Below are 20,762 nucleotides of genomic sequence, written 5' to 3'. Positions count from 1 at the left end.
AACGGCGCGCATGCGCACACAGCCGCAAGCTGTCAAAATCGCGGCTTCCCCACAACGGCAGCCGCAAGCTGTCAAAACTAACGCATGCGCACTCTCGTCTCAACTGTCAAACTCGCGGCAACCCCGGCGGCCGCCGCGAGCTGTCAAAATTGGCGCATGCGCAGTCGCGGCGACGAGCTGTCAAATGCCGGCCGCCCGCCAAAACCAGCTGACAGGATTCCCTGCCTAAACACCTACTAAGCGCTGTCGCTGGGGGTGAATTCTGCCCTACAGCTGTCTGATTGGCCCCCTATTCTTGGAGGGAAATTGCGCCCAGGTGATTTGCTGCCCCTAATTGACGGCCGCCTATATAAGCATGTTGTTCTCTGTTCCCGGTGTCCGGGCTGACTAATAAACCTGTTTCAAGGAAGACGCGTCTCCCTTGTCCTTCCTGCCGATAATCTAACAACCATGTTATGAACTTAACAACTGCAGTGATTCATTTTTGTGATCTTCAAAATCAACTTTAGTTTCCCCCCATCCAAATGCACACGTTTTAGGTCCACAAATAGGATCTGACAAGGAAGAGGCATTTTTACCAATCCTAAGAAGAATGTCAAAAATAACCTCTTTATGTTTGGCCCTCTGGGTTTCCTTACCAGGAAGAGCCAAACAACAAATCTGGGGAAGGGAATTTGATATCTAGCTGCTTTAAATCCAGAATTCAGTTCCACATAATGTATGCAGGGCCATGTTATTCTCTTCAAGGTATCTGAAATTACTTTCTGGGAAAGCAAACAAGTAAAATGCTGTGATGCATTTTCAAACGCATATGAGATCATTTTATAACCACAGACAGCTTGTACATTTCTGTTGTTTATGAGACAGTGATTTAGTGCTAATCCAATTGCATGCTTTAAAATGTTAATTGCTTGACTACAGTGCTTGAGTAGAAAAAAAGAAAGAAAATCCTCTATGGTACCCCAACATCGCTCTCACTTGCTCTTCCATTATTCATCTCTGTATGTGAGATTCTGTTGACCGAGAGCCTAAAACTATATTGTGAAGAATATGTGATTCCCACCAACACATGATTTTGTTCCCATTTCTTGTTGTTTTGCAAAAGAATGATACTATTTTCTCACTTTCCTCTAATTCACTGGGTCTTCTTAATTCCAGGAAAAAGTATCCATCATACTATGGATATATTAAATTTATTTTTTACATGACTCTTGGAAAAGGTGAGAGTATTTTTTAAAGAAGGTTAACGTAATTGACATATACATGAGAAAGATATAGGTCAACAGTCATATACTCCACAATTTTGTTTTTTATTCTTAATTTGCTGTTAGATCAATCAGGGGCATAAAGCTTAAACTTTGGCTGCAGTCTAGCACGTATACATGCAGGTTTAAATCCTAAGATTCAGATTTGGCATTGTTGCTTTTAGGATGCAGAAAACAAGTTTCCTAAGAACTGCCAAACTCCACACATGGTCTACTCTTCAGTGAATGAGATTCACAATGGCCTTGGTTGGTGATTTGGTGATATTGCCAAAATGAGCATATTCAGACCTTCATGCATTTTCTCATTTGGAAAGATGCTAGGTTGTTGATTTATTTCAGCTGTATGCCTTTATTTATTTATTTAATTTATTGCCACTCTATTGATTTCTCCCTTCAAAGAAAAAAAATAGAGGATTAAAAACAATATGATAATAATAAACAATACGTTTTATAATGACATTGACCAACAGGGGTAGATACTAAAATCTAACATCCCCAAATGCTCCCCCCTAGAATCAACTTTCACTTCTTGATGGAAACTCATTAGGAAGGAAGCTGTTGTTACATATAAAATCAAACTATTCCATAAGACGGGAGGAGGACACCACTAAGAAGTCCCTATTTATATAGATGGGACTCTTTTGGAGACAAGACCTTCAGCAGGATCTCTTACTAGATGGGAAAATTCACTTTGGAGTAGCTATCGTAGAGACTACTTGATGGATTTTAGGGTTTCCACTTCCCAGTCAAACCCCAAACTATCAAAACCAATTTCGCCATGTCACCCATCTGCAAAACAGGAGGACAAAAGAGGGCTCCAGAATTATGCTGTTCCCAAAGCTTGGAAAATAATGAATCTCGAGCAGGGTGGGGGAGAACAGGAATTGCCACAGAGCAGGCATTCTTCCTGGCTCTCACATGATGACATACTTTAACTAAAGGCTCTGGGAACACATCTACTCCTCCATGAAATGGGACAACTCACTGTGGCCAACTTACTGTGGGACAACTCACCACAGGACAACTCAACAAATACAAAAGTTAAATTAATTTCAGCTGAACCGGGAGAAATAATAAAAAAATAATAATAAAGTTAGTCGAGAAATACAAGAGTTACAATAATTTTGATAAAACATAGCCACCAATAATAAAAATAACTAAATGAAACAATTAATACAGTGTTGAATTGTCCTGCAGTTAGCCATGGCAAGATGGCCATGGCAAGTTGGCTACGGCAAATTGTCCTGGATTTCCCTCAGGTGTGAGAGACCAAGACACTATGCACTCTGACAGCTGCAAAGAGGGGAAGGGCTGGAAAGTAGCCAGGATTGCCAGGCATTGATATCAATGGGAAACTAGTTTGCCACTAAAGAACTTGCATGAAAAGGTTTGCTGTTGGGATTTGGAGCAATAGAAATAGAAGCATGTTGGTTCAGCCAGTTGCTAACATAAGAGTCTGACACAGAGCACCAATTCTCCATGTGGAAGAATTCTTGCTATACAGATCTTAAAAGGAGACCCTCAAAACCAAGAAAAATAAGTTATGGTAACAACAGTAATTGGATTTTTCAAGTTTTCCTCTTCTGAAAAATACTATCAAAAACCTGATGTACAGTTTGTGAAATGTTGTGTTTGGACAACATTCATCAATATGTATCAATTTTGTAATAGCCCAATGATTTGATTTGATTTGATTTGATTTGATTAAATTTATATGCCGCCCTTCTCCCTGAGGACTCAGGGTGGCTCACAATAATAAAAATTTAAAAACATAGAGTAAAAAATTTAAAAAAAGAATTAAACAAATGCAAAATTACGAGACAATATAACCCAGTAAAAAGCCTACCGTAATTAAAAAACGTAGTCAGTCCAGGCCCGCTTGTTGGAACAACCAGGTCTTCAGGTCACGGAGGATACTATTACTGTACAGAATTGGATGTTTCTTTGTTTCTATTAAATCTTTCCTTGAGGTGCAATTTATTTATCTGCTCACTCACAGTCAATTAATTCATTTTGGTTATTGGATAGTGGCAATAATTTTGCTTTAGGTCATGAAACAATTCTAATAACTAGCAATTATAGGCATGTTCTTTAATTGTAGAGGGTATACAGAAAACTTCCTTCTGCAGCTCATTTCCAAATCAGAGGATATTAGTTTTGGGTATCTACATTTTTAATAGAAAGTCACATAGTTGTGGATAGTATTGTAAGATTTTAGTTTTTTAGTCATGTATTTCATTATGAATGAAGAAAAGAAACAATCAAAATTGTTTATTCAGAAATGAAACACCCAAGTAATTTGAACAGAATTTATCATGCTATTTTTAAAATAAAAAGAAATTCTAATACATGGATATTATCTTCTGGTTTCCAAAACTGAGCTAGGGAGGGACTCTGAGAATATTCAAGATGTTTAGCAGCCAGAAGAGTTATTCTCACTGGTATTGTAGAAATACATATTACAATCAAATCATTATGCATAAGGAAGAATTCACCAGTGTTCATATTAAGCTGGAACCAAATCATCAAATGCTAATTACTATATGTCTGTTAACAATATGAGAGTTAAATTACCCATTATATGCCACCAACTCAATATCCTTACCTGTGACCTCAAGGGTTCCAAATTTGAAGAGCTGGGTGGCACTGTGTTTGACAGTTTATACAAGAAAGACATAGATGACATATCTTTTCACATAAAACAGGTACATATTCTAAAATGTTAAATATTAAAGTACACTTCAAGCCAGTAAAAATCTTGCTCAACTCAACCAACTTGTCATGGCCCCATCGGAGCCTGGTTTGGAAGAGGAGGAGGAGTTGGAATTGGAACCGTCTGACAGGCATGGCACGTCTCCCTTGGCATGTTTGGAGAAGCCAGGGGCTGAGGATGATGCTGTCCTGGGCCCCTCATTGGGGGAGGTGGTCGACCAGACAAAGATCTGCCTGCTTGCACCGACACAGGGGAGAATCGGCTGCTGGCAGGCAGTGGTGCTGATAGGCAGCAGATCTCCTCCAATGAGGAACAGCTGCCTACTCCATTCAATCCAAGGGCAAGGAGAGCAAAGTGTAGGCAAGCCCAGAGAAGGGCTGCAAGACTACTCGGGAGGAGGTCACCCCACCCTTCCACACAGGGAACTCCTGGAATGGAGTGACTTAAGGAGAAGCCGTGGGTAATTACTCTTAGCTAGGATTTTTTTTTTCTTTGGCTTACACTTCCTTAGCTTCGACTTGTGCCTGTTGCTGTTTGCTTTGCCTTGCTTCCAAGAGAGTTTAAGTTTAAGTTTAAGTTTATTAAATTTTTATACCGCCCTTCTCCCGAAGGACTCAGGGTGGTGAACAGGGCATATAATAAAAATACAAAAGTACAAAAGTTAAAAAGAATTAAATTATTGCCCAAAATAAAACAGTAAAAATATACAAATATTAAAACCCTGAGTTAACTCCCCATCAGGCCAGGCCAGCTTGTTCGAATAAATGGGGCTTTAACCCGCACTCTTCGCCTTTTCTCTTGGACCTTGCCCTTATCTTGTGGATTGCTTTTTGGCCTTTGCTTTGCTGTGCCCTTGGAATTGCTTCTTGCCTTGGACCTTTTCTTTGTCCTGAGCACTGCCATTGTCTTGTGCCTGGACTTTGCCTTGTGGACTGGAACCCTGGACCTTGCCCTGTGAGCGTGCTTCTACTATGTAGACTTTATTTGTACTATAGGGCAGGGCTTTTCAACCACTGGTACGGGTACCACCTGTGGTACATTGGCACCTGGCAGGTGGTATGCGACCATCCTAAAAAAGTGGTAGCGGGGGAGTGGAATGAACTGAACCAGTGGCCGCACCTATTGTGATTCTGTGCCAGCCTGTGGTCCCAACAGCTGAGTCCGAGGGATCTAAGGAGGAGGAGGAGGAGGAGGGGTTTGGAGAGCCTTCAAAGTCGGAGGGAGGCTCTGAGGCATTGTAAGACTCACAGCCAGAGGAAGAGCCGGGCTCCAATCGTGTTCTGTATGAGGCTCAGCTGTGTGGGGAGAATGACTCGGACTCGGAGGCTTCACAGATGAATGTATTTATAGACGCTCGAAGTAGAAGGCAGCTTAGCAGAGCAGAGCAGAGAAAAACTATGCGGCAACTCAGCGAAAGGAAGAGAAGGCATTGAGAAGCCATGCCTTGGGGCAGCTAATAAAAGGGGAAGGTGTGGGCAGTGCTGGTTGCTGAAGGCAACCGTTTGTAGAACTCCGAAAGAAATCGTGGTCTGTTTGTGTTCTTGCTGAACTTCTTGTTTGACGCTTGTTTTTGCTGTTTGAAGCATTTATTTGCTAAGGAAAATATTCTGTTGTTTTTTGGACTTAAGTATTTGAACTTTATATAAATAAAAGGGTTGGATTTTTCCAGCCTATTGATTAAAAGAAAAGAGGTTGTCCTTGACACGCAAACAAGGACGGTTGTAGGCTGGAACAGAACAGCACTGCACAAGCCTGAGCGAGAGATGGCTGGAGCTGCAGGGCTGTCAGGGCTCAGCAGAAGCCCCAGGATCAGTGCCAGGGTCCAGCTGGAGCTTGGCGCTGATCCTGGCACTTCTGCTGAGCCCAGAAGAAGCACCAATCAGCTGGAATGTTGCACCATCTCCAGGATCTTATGATTTACATTCAGATGCTTGGCAACTGATTCATATTTAAGATGGTCACAATGTCCTAGGATCATGTGAACTGACCAAAACCTGCTGCAACCACCCAGCAGAGGGGGGGGGGAATAAAAACCAACCCCCACTGCCCCCACCGCCCCCACCCCCTCTGCCAATCCTCAACAGAAATGCACAACAATGAAAACCTCAGGCAGGAGGAAGAGTGCCACCGGGTGGGCAGGCAAGTGTCTTGCTCGACTGTGGCTTGGGTGGCACTTTTTTCAGTACCATTGTAACTTCAAACAGTCACTAAGCAAACCGTTGTAAGTCGAGGACTACCAGTACTTCATCACTTTTTTCCTTTTTTTTTTTTTGGTCATCAGGTTTTTGACACTTTGCTAGGCGACTGATGGTACTCAGATATTGCCATATCCTAAAAGTGGTACAATTGGTGAAAAGGTTGAAAAGCCCTGCTATAGGGTCTGTTATTTGGGGGACTGAGGTGTCTCCTTCAGGTTGTTGGAGGGCCATTTGCTGGACCATTTGTTGAGATAAATAAAGGACTCTCTAGAGGCCTGCCTTGCCTTGACCACCTGGGTCATAACACAACTTTAAACCTGTTATTCAAGGCAATGGCTCATAAGATCTTACAGTCCCTATGGAAAATACATTTTCAGATTTGGGACTCAAGATGTTAGATATCAAAACAGTACACAGTTTATGTATATAATAATGTAGATAAAATAATGTTGTAATGCACAAGTGATTAATTATCATGAACTAAAGGCAGTTTATATGCCCAAGCATTGCACAAATATCTGCATAGATCACTAGATCCTTCAGCTTCTTGCAATATAATGATCAAGTCCATGAACTATTGCATCAAGACCATATTTTCCAAAGGTCACAACAGGAAAGTAAAGCTAAAAGTAAAATACAAGAGCACCACCTTATGGTTTTAACCTGATTTATATAAAATGCTTGGTCTTCATTATGGCTGCATTCCATTTTGTCTATCCATGCAAAGCACTTAGACCACAATAAAGCACAGCAAAACAAAATAAAAAACAAAAGCATCATCATCCTCTTTGTTGAAATCCCTTGTTTTCTTCATTTGTGTAAAAATAATTTAAGAAAGAAAACATTCATTTAAATCAAATCTTATTTTATACTTTACAATCATATTTCATACTTTAATGGGATTGGAAACACAAAGAAGGAGGTGTAATTCTAATTATCTAGCCAAGACAAGAGGATATGTGTTACATATTGAATGTTTTTAGCTATAAATCTTATTTTGCAGTCATGTGGGCAGCCTCAATAATAGAGTAGTGTAATAATTACAATCAACAGTGCTTTGATTTCTAATTTGGTTGAGAATTTTCTGGAAGCTCCTATCAGAAGCCAGCAAAGAATGGGATTTAAAGTCCTAGAAACAATATTGTCATTTGTGCACTCCCCATTTCTGATAAGGCCAGGTTCAAATTCTCTCCATCATAACATTTTATATCCATTAATTATGGATCAAGAATGAACTATGAATCTTGTTAATAAAAAACAGCAGAAATATTTGCAGGGCTGCTAAATAGCAATGCTCACAATATCTGCAACAATGTTACAGTAATTTAGAAGTGCAGAGAAAAAAATGTCATGATATATTGGCACAAGAGTTCTAAAAGGAAATACCTTTACCTTCTTTATAAACATAACTTCCATTCAATTGTATTGTTCATCATCATGACTGTACAGTCCCCCCGAAAAATTCTGTGAGTCTTTTACATTTACATTTGAAACTTGGCCAGGAGGAATCAGCTTTTCCTACTCTGAGCAGTAAAGCATCAAAAGCAATGATAAGATTTTCCTTTTCACTGTTTTAAGAACTTTCTCCCTTGTGATGGAAATATTACTAGCCTGCGGAAGGGAAGGGAAGGGAAGGGAAGGGAAGGAAGGAAGGAAGGAAGGAAGGAAGGAAGGAAGGAAGGAAGGAAGGAAGGAAGGAAGGAAGGAAAATTTCCATATTCCTTTTATAAAAGACATGGTGAGGAAGAGGAGCTGAGTTATTAACAAGGTTATGTTCATGTTCTGATTAAAAGAATGACCATCTCAGAAGGATTCATGGCTCTGAACATGTTACTGTAGGTAGATACCCCTTTGCTATATCTACTGCTCTATCACAAGAGTCAATAATTGGTAATGTAAGTGGGAATTGTTGAGAAGGAGAGATGTCAGTGCAATATTAGTTTGTAAAGATCATCCTTGGATTCTAATATCATTTGTAGCTATCAGAATGATTGTGCAGAGGGTGTCTTTGAGGAGAAATTGAAGGTATTCCATTTTTCTTTAATTTGGATGCTTTTACCAATTAGTCATGCCTGCCCAATTCCATCTGCATAATAGTATCTGTCTCTGGCTAAAAAGGGAATTGTTTCCTGCCAATAGAGTTCTTCTTAAGTAGTATAGCACTACCTGCAAGTTCAGTGAAGTTCCTAATGGACATAAAGATGTTTTGTGTGCTGTAAACTCAACCATTGTTTTTTTTAACCAAAAACCTTTAACTAAAAAACCTTTCTTAGAAAAGTGAAATCTCATATTTAGAAACGGCCATGCAAACATATGAACTAATTGCATTGTAAACAATTTCTGAGACTATTATATGATCTACATTTCTCTTATCACAGAGCTTTATGCTTTAAAAAAATAGGCTGTTCAACATAAGAACCCTAGACCTTATCAGGACCAATAAGTCTGTGTCAAATAATTTAGCCTGAAACATCCCTCCTGCCCTTTCCACACTTCAATTATCTTCAAAGTCTAGTAACTACAAATGGCATTATGACTTATAGTACTTGCTGAAATATTTGCTGCTGAAATACACTTAGCATGCCATTTATTTCATCAGGAACAAGCTTCTTGTAACAAACAAGTGTTCCCCTAATGTAAAGGTGAGTCCAGGTCATGCTAGACAATGAATTATGTCTATCAATGCCATTTTGCTTTATCATTCTTTGTGGTATTTCCCTGCTTGAAAAGAACATTGGGCATTATAGTATCATGAAAAAGCCAGGAAGACCCATCAATCTGGAAACCATTCTAGGCATCTTGAAAGTAAATTTTTCAGCTACCCAGCTGCATTTAGTTGTATGCCCAGATTTAAGAGCTTTACTGATATCCATCTCTTTTCATCAAATGCCAACAACGTGGGATGCCTCTGAAAGATTCCTATTTAGTACATCTGAAAAGTTGTTGTTGGAATAAATGGATGAAGGAATGCAGTGTAAGTTCCCTTAAGCTCCTGGAAGAATAAGCAGCATACATATCTAATCAAACAATTAATTCAAGTAGATGGTTCAAAAGCTACATGCCACACCTTTCTTCGTTCTTTAATGAGAGATTGTCAAGTCCAGGGAGGAGGGCAAAGTGGTGGTGCTCTGAAAAGTTTGCTCCTTAGAAATCAGACTTGTCCTTTCTTGTCTGGCTTTTAAGAATTGTTAATTTCAGGGGAAATTGTGAACCTTCTTTACTGTAGTGTGCACTTTTTATTTACTTATTTTTATTTATTGTCATTTATGTTATTTTACTGTGGGTATTTTGTTGAGAGAGAATTGTTTGCAGTAGGATAATAGTAGTAAACAAAATTACTGGACCACTATTTGAACACCGTCAGTATTGACAAAATCACCATTAGTCAATTGCAAAAGGCAGCTTTACTTAGAACAGCTTACATTCTGTAACAATAGCTTTCAGTCCTTGGGATGGACTCGAAAGGATAAAAATGCCAAAACCTGTTTAAACATCTGGATAAATATGCAATTAACCATGATGCCCAATAGGTGGATAAAAATTTCAAATCCTGTCTAAACATCTGGCTGACTATGCAACCAACCCTAAACTATTTCCTAAAGGAGATTCTCTCTACAACTTTTATTAAAACAATTAACTGGATTTAAATGCCTCTTTCTATGCGTTCTTAATTTATTAGTGTGATTTTCAGTTTTATCTTTTCATTACATTTTTATGCTATAAGTGATGGAAGTTAACACGTCTTTTGAAACACCAGACATACACTCATAATTAATGAAATTAAATATTTCATACAAGGTTTCCTTATACTGCTTTTCAGACCATTATTGTTCCTCTAATGTAGTATACAATACTTTGTTCTGCAGCTTCATTGTATTTGCACATAAATACATGTGCCCAATTACTCATCCATCTGGGGGCTTCATATCACATATTTCTGAGTATGCATTTGTATACAAACTCAGCAAGTGTGACTAGCAAGCCTTTGTGATGGTAGTGCAAAGCTAATACAGACTCATTCCTTCAACAGCTGAAGGTTTACATTGAAAGGACTACACTCTACAATACAGAAAGGCTATTTAGTTCACTGTTTCAGATGTCAGTGCAAGAGAAACAGTCAGTGGTCAGGATCAAAAGCAGCAGAAAGTACTTACAGCAAAGTCATTAAGCAAAAGCACTGTCAATATCCCAAGGAAATGGGATAATATTGGCATTTAAGGTTCTGAAGGTTCTATTTCTGGCAAAGAGTTTTCAAGAAATAAGACAAGGCTTCAAGGTCAGACTAAAGAAAAGTTCTAACACTTAACTGATCACAAGTAAAGATATTAACATTGAAATCTCCTGAATAGAACTAATGCTAAGTAAAATTCATTTTTAGAAATTGAGCGAATCCACCATTATTCCCAAGTAGACTACTAGTTCTGAGGCATTCTTTCATACAGTCTGGGACCATTTTTCTCTCTCTGCTATTTGGCTTTTGACCCAGTGATATCACTGTTCTTGCATGGCTTAAGCCATATTTGAATCATGTCTAGCATTGGAGAGTTGGGGCAGTAAAGAATGGTTGTGCACAATCAGTGCGGGGGTGGTGCTGCACTAAGACCTCTGCACACTTGGCCCCCACCATCCAACCTCGTCCTCCAGCTCCACTGCACATACAGGATGAGCCTCCCACCTACCGCCCCGCCTGCAACGAGCCCATCGAATGGGAAAGGTGGGGAGTCTCTGTCCTCAAGAGGCCGCACCCACTCTGGCCATGCCTACCAAATCAGCGGTGACCACCCAGCCATGCCCACTTCAGCCATACCCATGCAGTTGGCCGTGCTTACCCTGGCCACACCTAAGGGCAACCACAATGCTAATGTGGCCCTCAATGAAATTGAGTTTGAGTTTCAGAAAGAAAATATATAAAGGAATAAGGGAGAGGAGAAATCCTTTGAAGTAGAGTTGTACCTAAAGATGCCGAGAATAATAACTGTTTAATTGTAATATACAGCCATTCAAAAAGCAAAATACCTTGAGCCAATCATGGGGTGTTTTCAGCTACGCCTGAATGTTTTTTGAACAGAAAATTAAAGTTATTGAAGCTACACAATCAGATAAATGACTCAATTGCATTAAAGAAGGATGCAACTTAATGGAGACTGAGTAAACAGCATTGGGAAGACTATTTACATTTTGACAAATACATGTCATCTTCTAACCATGCATAATTAAGCTTCATAATAATTTTAATTTATTAAACAATGTACATTTTGTGTTACATTGGGCCTTGTAGGTTTATCAAAGAATGTAGTCTACAGTATTCTTTTTTTATTTTTTTCCCTTACTACCATACAAGATATAAATAATGTATATACAGCACTTGCATAGTCCTGTATAACAATTTAGCTGCATGCTAATTGTAAGCTAATTTAAATGACTACAGAAGGAATTAAGCACCTTCATAAAAGGGCCATTGCTGAAGATTCTCTATTAATCATTGGTGGAAATAAACTAAGGGACTAGATGTGAATTGCACTAAATGTTGCCTTTTACATGTATTGGTACTGCAGTTCTCAGATTTCCTAGTTACAGTTCCCAGTGCTTACACTGTTTGGGAATTCTGGGAGTTATATTCCTAGATAAATGATTCAAAAGGCTATTAGATGAATCAAGACATTTTTCTATATGAATGAGCCAGTTATATCAAAGAGGCCCCAGTAGCAAAAATATACAAATCTAAGAACAGATCAGTGACCCACCTAGACCAGCATTCTGTCCTATACTGTGGCTACTTTATATTCCTAAGCATTAACAAAATAGTGATTGCACTGATGATCTTGCTTAAATAAATTTACTTGGAGTAGACCTTTCAAAAGAGGAAACAGCTAAAGTTATAGCTCTGCTTCTGCCAAGCAAAACATTATATGAGGAGTCACATATGAACATCTTACTCTATCTGAACTGGAAAATAATCTGCTGCTGCTATCAATCAAATACTGAAAATTTTGCAATCATCATGTAGCCTCCTAAGAGCAATGTAATACTTACTTTTATAAAAAATATTGTAAGTGTGTGAAAAGTATAGAACTGTAAAAAAAATACAACAAAAATACCAAATGAATCTTTAAAAAAAAACTCATTACTTGATGCAAGTGTTTTCCAAGAAGAAATGTCTTGCTATTTTATATTAAAATGATACAAACACTGAAAAAATGTATCTCAGATATGAATTAAATAAGTTGGTTGTCTTTTCTCTAATCTAATTTAAAATTTCCCCCAATATAAGCATTTTGGTATATAGCTTTAAATTCAATTTGCCAAGATCAAGTTATATTTCCTTTTATTATTTCTGAAAGCAATAGTGCAAAAGCATCTGCCGTTATTTGAAATATGTGCAGTAAAACAGATGGCCACATATGATGAAAACCTATCTCTCATTTTACTCACTTGGCAATCGGAGCATAAATGGGATCCATGCATTGACATTAAAAATTGCCAAGGAGCTAAACTGAGTTTGCAATAGTTGTTCAAAAGCATATTTTTTAAAAAAAAAAACAGCCCCCAAACTTTTATCAACAATTTTATGTGATTCGATGTGCTGGGCAGAGACCTAAAGACTTATGATAAGTCTTATTCTACACACACTGGGAGAAAAAAAAGGCTATTTTTCCTTGGTAAGGTCAAGGAAGGAAGTTGCTGTAGAAATGGGGAAGAATGTGGGTTTGAGAAACATTGAAGAATTTCAGAGCATCTCAGATGAGAGAGGAAACTATTAACCATTCCTAGAATTAATTAATTTTCTCTGACTGCAAACACAATTTTGGGAAATTCCCTAATGCCATCTTCTTCAGATTAGTATCTCAGCTTCATGATTCATAAACGGGTGAGGAAATCCTGAATTAGACAGAATGTTTTGCTGTTGTTTGGTTTTTGTTGCCAATTATGCATTTGGAATAAAATAATGAAAAGTAAAGATAGATACAGACCAGATAACCTGAAAGTATTTCCCCAGGAAATCAGTGGGATCTAAAGTTAGCATACTGAGCCTAGATCCAACCCAATCTATACCCAATAGTTTGTGAATTTCTGCCTATTGAGATGGACAGGTTATGGCAAAGAAAGGTTTAGAATTTAGATGCCGCACACAGAAATCAAACCCAGCAGCAATAGAAGAAAAGTAAGTTCAGCCGCAAAAGATCAATGCAGAAGTAAAAGCAGAAGTCACAGTCACAAGATGTCTCACTTAATGACTGAATAGGAAGTGACATTGTAAGACTCTCAAGGTTGCGTGTGATTTTTTGCTTAGCTATGGAGTTGTCATTCACAATTCTGGTTGCTAAGTGAGGACTATATGAAATGAAATGAAACTAACAATTCAGAAACAGTTCCTCACCACTAATTTATAGGGTGGCTCAGTGGGTTAGGACCCTGAGCTTGTCGATCAGAAGGTCGGCAGTTTGGCGGGTCGAATCCCGAGTGCCGCGTAGCAGAGTGAGCGCCTGTTACTCGTTCCAGCTTCTGCCAACCTAGCAGTTCGAAAGCATGTAAAAATGCAAGTAGAAAAATAGGGACTACTACGGTGGGAAGGTAACAGCGTTCCGTGCACCTTTGGCATCTAGTCATGCCGGCCACATGACCATGGAGACGTCCTCGGACAAGTGCTGGCTCTTCAGCTTTGAAATGGAGATGAGCACTGGCCCCTAGAGTTGGAAACGACTAGCACGCATGTGCGGGGGAACCTTTACCTTTACTTTATTCTTTAGCAAACACATCCAACTGAAAAATTGCAGGTTGAATACAAAGTGCCATTTATCAGTTTAAAAATGAAGAAGGAAAGTAGTCTAAGAAATGGCAGAGATTTTTCTCATCTCCTAATTGGTAATAAATACCAATATTGTTCAAAAAAATCCAATGAGCTCATGTTAAACCCCATGTAATTGTATTCAGAACAGGTGTTCTTAAATCATGGCCAGGAGCATCACTAAACAGCTGCTAAAATTCTTCTACCTCTCTATTCTAAAGAAGGGATTGTGTGGATTAAATCCATCTATGTTCATATTAGGTGCTGGAAGAAAAGGATAAATAGTTGGAGATGGCTTCCAGCATTGTCTTCTGCTATCTGACCTCCAGCTGTTGCTGTTATCTGATATCATCAACTGCTATTTGACTTTTTTTTATCCCCCATCCAGATAAATGAAGACAAAAACACAAGTGATGAGAAGGAAATAAAAGCTGAGGATGACATTTATGTGTTTATGATGAGCTCAGATTCTCATTTTAATGAACTTGGTAAGTTTCTAAAATGGAGCATTTCACTATTCATTTATTATTATATTTTTTATAAAGTAATTCTTTGATAATATTGTTAAACGTACAGTATACATCAATGCAATTTATATGTATTACTTTCCCAGAGATAGTCAATTAAAGTATATATGGTAGCCATTTCTCCACATTATTAAGAGACATTCCAAATGTTTTAAATTTCAGGATAAAGCCTAAATGACTTCAAGACTAGAGGAGAAACCATGCCTATTTATGCTCACTCCATTTATGCTTTTCTTCTTGCATTTGTGTAATCAGTGGTGCAGTCCATAAAGTGCAGAGTTCTCAGTAATTCACATTTTTCTCCCAATTGCAAAATGTATCTGTGTTAAAGACTGTAAATTTATAGGTTGGCAACCTAGTCTAGGGTTCTGCAAACTTGACAACTTTAAGACTTGTGGACTTCAGCTCCCAGAATTCCTCAGCCAACATAGCTGCCTGAGGAATTCTGGGAGCTGAAGCCCACAAGTCTTAAGGTTGTCAAGGTTGCAGACCCCTGACCTAGACTGTTAAAAATAATCGGGCACAGCTGCATAACGTATAGCTTACCGTACTCTTGCATTTGTGCTACCGTACATCCACAATTGGATAGGATTAGGGAAGAGGTAGAATGTTGCATTTCCATAGTCATTTAACATCGCATCTTTATGTTGTTTAGAAATGTTACAAATTAATGAGAGCCTTTTCTATTCATTGATAAATATTTTAGATGTTTCTTCACTGAAGTTATAGATGTGACAGCTTTCCACTATACTCTATTCATTCATGAAAGTTTAATTAGCATTGTGACTGTGTCTCTGTAGAAATCTGTAAGAAAGTGTAAAATGCTTCCAGATGGTTATTTTAAATGAAAGAATAATATATCCTCCCAACATTAACAGGCAGACCAAGCATAGAAGAACCACCTGGAGCCTATTTGAAAATCCAGAAGAAGAAAGAGATGAATGCCGATGCAGAACCGAAAGAATATAATGAGGAAGGAATGGTAGAAAAAGAAGAAGGAAATAAATTAGAAGAAAATACATGTCACCTGAGAAATAGTTGTTACGGCTTGTATAGTAATATACTTAGGGATGTCCCAGAAGCAAAGACTGAAGGACCAGAGGGACCACCTTTGCCACCCCGAAATCAATCTGTTCCCAGTAAACAAAGTGACTTGTTCTACTTGTATTCAGGTATAGACTCACAGAATAACACAAAACATTTATAGCAAAATTACAACAGTATTCAAGCTCCTGGCTACAACAGATCAAAACCATATGTATTCCCGCATTGTCTGCTGCATAGTGTTTGATCCAGGAAAGTAATTAGTAGGCTAGGACAGGAAGACCATATTCAATGGCAGTTTCCTAATTATTGCTATCAATTCTACGTTTGTGTTCTGGAGTTTGATTCAGTACCCTTTAATGCCCTGTCCCCATTACACTTGCTGATATGTCCTATAGGAACCTGAAGGGAATGCTCTTGCATTGGAATAGGAAATAGCTCTTGTATTTATAGGAATTAATTCAAGTATTCACAATGATGATGCACAATGTGTAGTGATGCTGGGAACTGAAGAAGCATTAAGGATAAGCATGACATGATAGTCATTAAATGGGTCACCATGTGACCATGCCCAATTTTGTGACCTTTTTTTTGCAGCAGTCATGAAAGGCCACAATCATTAAGCAAATATGGGTTGGGCTAAGAGAGAGTGATTGGCTTAAAGTCACCCAGCCAGCTTTCATAGCTAAGTCAGGATTTGAACTCATGGTCCCCTGTTTTCAAGTATGATGCCTTAACTACTAGACCAGACTGACTCCCCTTGGTCTCTCTAGACCAAATTTGGTTTCCTCTCAGAGTCTGAAAAGAACCCTGTCTATTCCTATAAATTTGTCTGCACTGATGGGAGATGGAATTAAAAAGCTATTGGAAAGAATCTGCCATGGCTTGCTATAATATCAGATTTTCACATGGCTGCATTGTGGTTGAATAAATTTGTGGTGTCATGCAACAACTTGAAGCAGTTACACACCAAAGATGAAAGCAAATCCCTTTGAATTCTTTCTGAATAAATCAGTATAATTATGCAGTATTTCCTTGAAACGTTAGGATAGTTTCATCTTTGGGAAAGTATCTGTAATTAGTCATCTTTCTCCTTCTCCTTTTTGGGAGAACAACTTGCAAAAAGCTCTGCAAAATAGCTGAAAAGGGGGAAAAAGGAAATAGTGGTGTGAGTCCCACTACAAGAAGTGTTTTCTGGTGAGAAACCCCAAATATGGGACGGAACATACTGCTTTCGCTTTCGCCTTTCAGCCCCAATCTAAGAGCCTTCACAGGCAGTCACTTCTGCAACAGACAATTTGTGTGTTAAATTTAAATTTACCAACAAAGAATTAAAGGATTAATTCTGCCTTTAATTCTTTGTCGGTAAATTTAAATTTATCCCACTAGAAGAGTTCAGAGATCAAGTTATCACTGTCAGTAGAGCATGAATAAAAAAAGAATTTCAGCCTTTTCTTCTGCCACCCCTAACATGCCTAGCTATGAGCCTCAGGGAGCTCCAAACGTGGTTAACAAACTGGGACTGTTGGCAAAAGGGAGTAATCGAACAGAACTATATGCCTGCTTCATTTTATTCTTGAGCATCTAATATCCCACCAGCAGAATCTCTACCTCTTCCTCATCCACTGACTCTTTTTATGACTTTCACTTCCTGGGAGGATCTTTTGAAACTTCCACTAATATGATGAGGAATAATGACATTTCTATGTTATTCCTTAAATGTTCAGAACATAATTTATAATTCCCATTTTGACTCCAGTAGAAACTCAGATGTTGCAGCTTAAAGAAAATGATTTCTGACATGAGGAATTTACAAACCTAGCTATGGATCTTTCTGTGACATAGAAGATGATAGATAGATAGATAGATAGATAGATAGATAGATAGATAGATAGATAGATAGATAGATAGATAGACAGACAGACATGGAATGTATGCATACCAATCATTCTCATTTAGTGATTGGGATTGACAACTCGTTTGTTAAGCAAAGTGGTTGTTAAATGAAACCATGACTGTGATTATGATTTTACATCAGCTTTCCTTTTCTTTATAGACCTGTGAAGGTCATAAATTGAGCATTGGTCAAAAATTTATTTTTTCATTGTTGTTGTAACTGCAAACTGTCACCGAACAAGATAATAAATGAGGATTACATGTAATTACAAAGGTCCATATTAGTGAACTTATGTCGAAGCTTTCATTCAGAGTTGTGTTTAACAACATTAGTGTCATTCTGTTTGTTTTAGCCTGTAAAAGAGTGGAAGGCCAAATGGAAAATAAGGGGCCAGATGGAGAGCTAAAGATAAATGATTATTCTGATGAAATAGATGACGAAGATCCATACACTTCTGCTGTAGTAAATGATGGTGTGTATGATACAATTATCGATAATGAACTTCAAGAGCAAAGGAAAGATGGTAGATCCTTTATTATGAATCGGCCACCAGCACCTGCACCGCGTCCTTTGTCTGTTGCTGCGAAAGAGGAGAGCACTTCTTATATAGCTCAAGGTAACACTCATTGGCATTCAGTGTTCAAACGTTTTGATGAACTTTGCTGGAAATGAACATATACTTGTTTATTTCTGACCATCTGTCAGACTTCATTTTAAGCACAGTAATAAATCTTGACTTTCCAAATACTTCAGCCCACATTCAACAACTTGCTTATAGAAGCACCTCACAGACACAAGACAGCCAGATGTTCTGGCAGACAAAATGGAAGCCATATGGGTATGCAGAAAACCTGTCTATTACCGAGCACAGAAATCAAGTCCAGTTCTAGAGATATAAGGAAGGTTGCACACCTAGCAAAATTTATACCACAAGTAGGCAAATCAGTGCCCTCCAGATGTTTTGAACTTCAGTTCTTATTAATTCATGCTAAACTGACCAAAGGCAAGGGAAAATAGGAATTGTAATTCAAAACATCTGGGTTGTATCAGCTTCCCTAGAGGAGGAGGGGAACCCCAGCTCTCTACATTGTGAAGTTTATAGTAAGAAATAGTAGAAACAATTTGGATCACTAAGTCAATTTGCCAATAATTTGCCAACAATGGAATTTGCCAACAATGAGAATCACACATATTAGAACAAATGCAAAGTTATAGACTTTATTAGCAACCCAATCCTTGAACCAGTTAGAATAGAAAAGCCATTAACACAGAGAGCAAACAAGCAAATTGAATCGTGCTAATTTATGCAGTATGTGGGATAGTTAGTGCCTTCTGAGCTTGGTTATTTTTTTGCAGATGTTTCAGTTGTTGTTGTTGTTAGTTGCAAAGTCGTGTCTGACCCATTGCGACCCCATGGATAATGTTCCTCCAGGCCTTCCTTTCCTCTACCATCTTCTAGAGTCCATTTAGGCTCACGCCTACTGCTTCAGTGACTCCATCCAGCCACCTCATTCTCTGTCATCCCCTTCTTCTCTTGCCCTCAACCTTTCCCAGGATTAGGTTCTTCTCCAGTGAGTCCTTCCTTCTCATTAGGTGGCCAAAGTATTTGAGTTTCAACTTCAGGATCTGGCCTTCTAAAGAGCAGTCAGGGTTGATCTCCTCTAGGACTGACCGGTTTGATCACCCTGCAGTCCAAGGGACTCGCAGGAGTCTTCTCCAGCACCATAGTTCAAAGGTTTCAATTCTTTGGCACTCAGCCTTTCTTATGGTCCAACTTTCACAGCCATACATTGCAACTGGGAAGACCATAGCCTTGACTATACACACTTTTGTAGGCAGGGTGATGTCTCTGCTTTTTAGTGCGCTGTCTAGATTTGCCATGGCTTTCTTCCTCAGGAGCAAGCACCTTTTAATTTCTTGGCTGCAGTCCCCATCTGTGGTGATCTTGGAGCCCAGGAAAATAAAATGTGTCATTACCTCCATTTCTTCCACATCTATTTGCCAGGAGTTGAGAGGTCCGGATGCCATGATCGATGTTCTATTAACAAAGTAGATAACATCATCAGTATAAAGTAGGGAATGGGGTTTGCTCTCATTTTATATACTCGTGGCTTGCCCTGTCAGTATTGGTGGGAAGGAATCTTGATAATTCCTTGATTAGGCTGTTGTTTACTTTTAGCTTTAATTATATGTACTTTTGTGAATAATTGTGCCCATTTATCTATCATGATTTCCCATACACCTAATGGGAGCTTTCAAAAATAAAATGTTGGGGATTCCCAACTCACTTAAAAATCTAAAATTCTTTAAAGAAAAAGAAAAAAGTTTGCTTGTAGCATAAACATTTATAGATAATGTGGAATGCCACCATTTTCATTTTTAGCAAGGGAACTACTGTTCACCTGTGGATTGAAGGAAGCAAAGATGACAATCCGCTGACTTGTTTCTCATATTCAACTTGCATAGTACATGGAGATGTAAAGACCACTTCAGGAAATGGAAAATATACAAATACCACATGCACAGCACCCATTTTGGGGGGAGATGTTTTTTCCGATTTTATTTCACTCCACAAGATTGAACAGTCCACAACTGTTCCTTCTATAGAGAGCTATATAATTATCCTTTTTGCTATTGTCTATAATCTACATAGGATAAATATTGTATGATTCAGCAACGTCACATCAAGATTCAATCAGCTCTACATCCACTAGAGTGCACTTTAAATCTATCCCCTTTCTATTTTTAAAAGGTGGGTTTTTTATTTTTATTGTTCATTAAACCATTGCAATACTAGCTCCTATTCTATGGTGTCAGGGAAATATTTGAGAAATCATATTATTTCCTTATGCATTGTAAATGTTGCTGTGTATTGGCTGAGGCATATCATCCTAGGAAGCTAAAGTTAGTATCATTTAACTACAGACAGGTGCAGTTTTGCTTGCAACTTAGCTATGACTTTTCAGAACTGTTTCAGGCCTGAGGGAGCTGCTTCAGTGTCTGTTCTTGATGACTCCTTGACATCCCAGATACAGTTGATAGTGTGAAAAGTCTGTCATTTGAAGTTCATGGTTATAATTATAAGTGTGTTTCAGATCATTTTCCAATAGGCATGTGAACTACAATTCAAAGTCACATATATATTCACTTCCTCAGAAATGGACTTGATGTGGTCACCAAAAGTAAAGCGTATGTCCAAGTTATTGTGCAGAATAACAGAACAATAGAGTTAGAAGGGACATTGGAGGTCTTCTAGTCCAGCCGTCTGCTCAGCCAGAAGATCCTATAACATTTCAGACAAATGGTTGTCCAATCTCTTCTTTAAAACCTCC

At 38.5% G+C, this 20,762-nt stretch overlaps 1 protein-coding gene across 1 annotated transcript in view; it reads left to right on the top strand.

Annotated features, from left to right (window-relative positions):
- Window positions 1-20,762, top strand: part of BANK1 (B cell scaffold protein with ankyrin repeats 1) — a 166,337-nt gene that overhangs the window by 133,765 nt on the left and 11,810 nt on the right. Inside the window, 3 exon segments of the mRNA XM_083367862.1 lie at window positions 14,351-14,450; window positions 15,368-15,661; window positions 17,783-18,046. Of these exon segments, the coding sequence (XP_083223988.1) occupies window positions 14,351-14,450; window positions 15,368-15,661; window positions 17,783-18,046 (658 nt within the window).

The sequence above is a fragment of the Vipera ursinii genome (genome assembly GCF_947247035.1).
Source record: "Vipera ursinii genome assembly, chromosome: 7".
In the NCBI taxonomy this organism is placed as follows: domain Eukaryota; kingdom Metazoa; phylum Chordata; class Lepidosauria; order Squamata; family Viperidae; genus Vipera; species Vipera ursinii.
The sequence above is the reverse complement of the archived record's forward strand: the minus strand, read 5'-3'. Positions and strand labels throughout refer to the sequence as shown.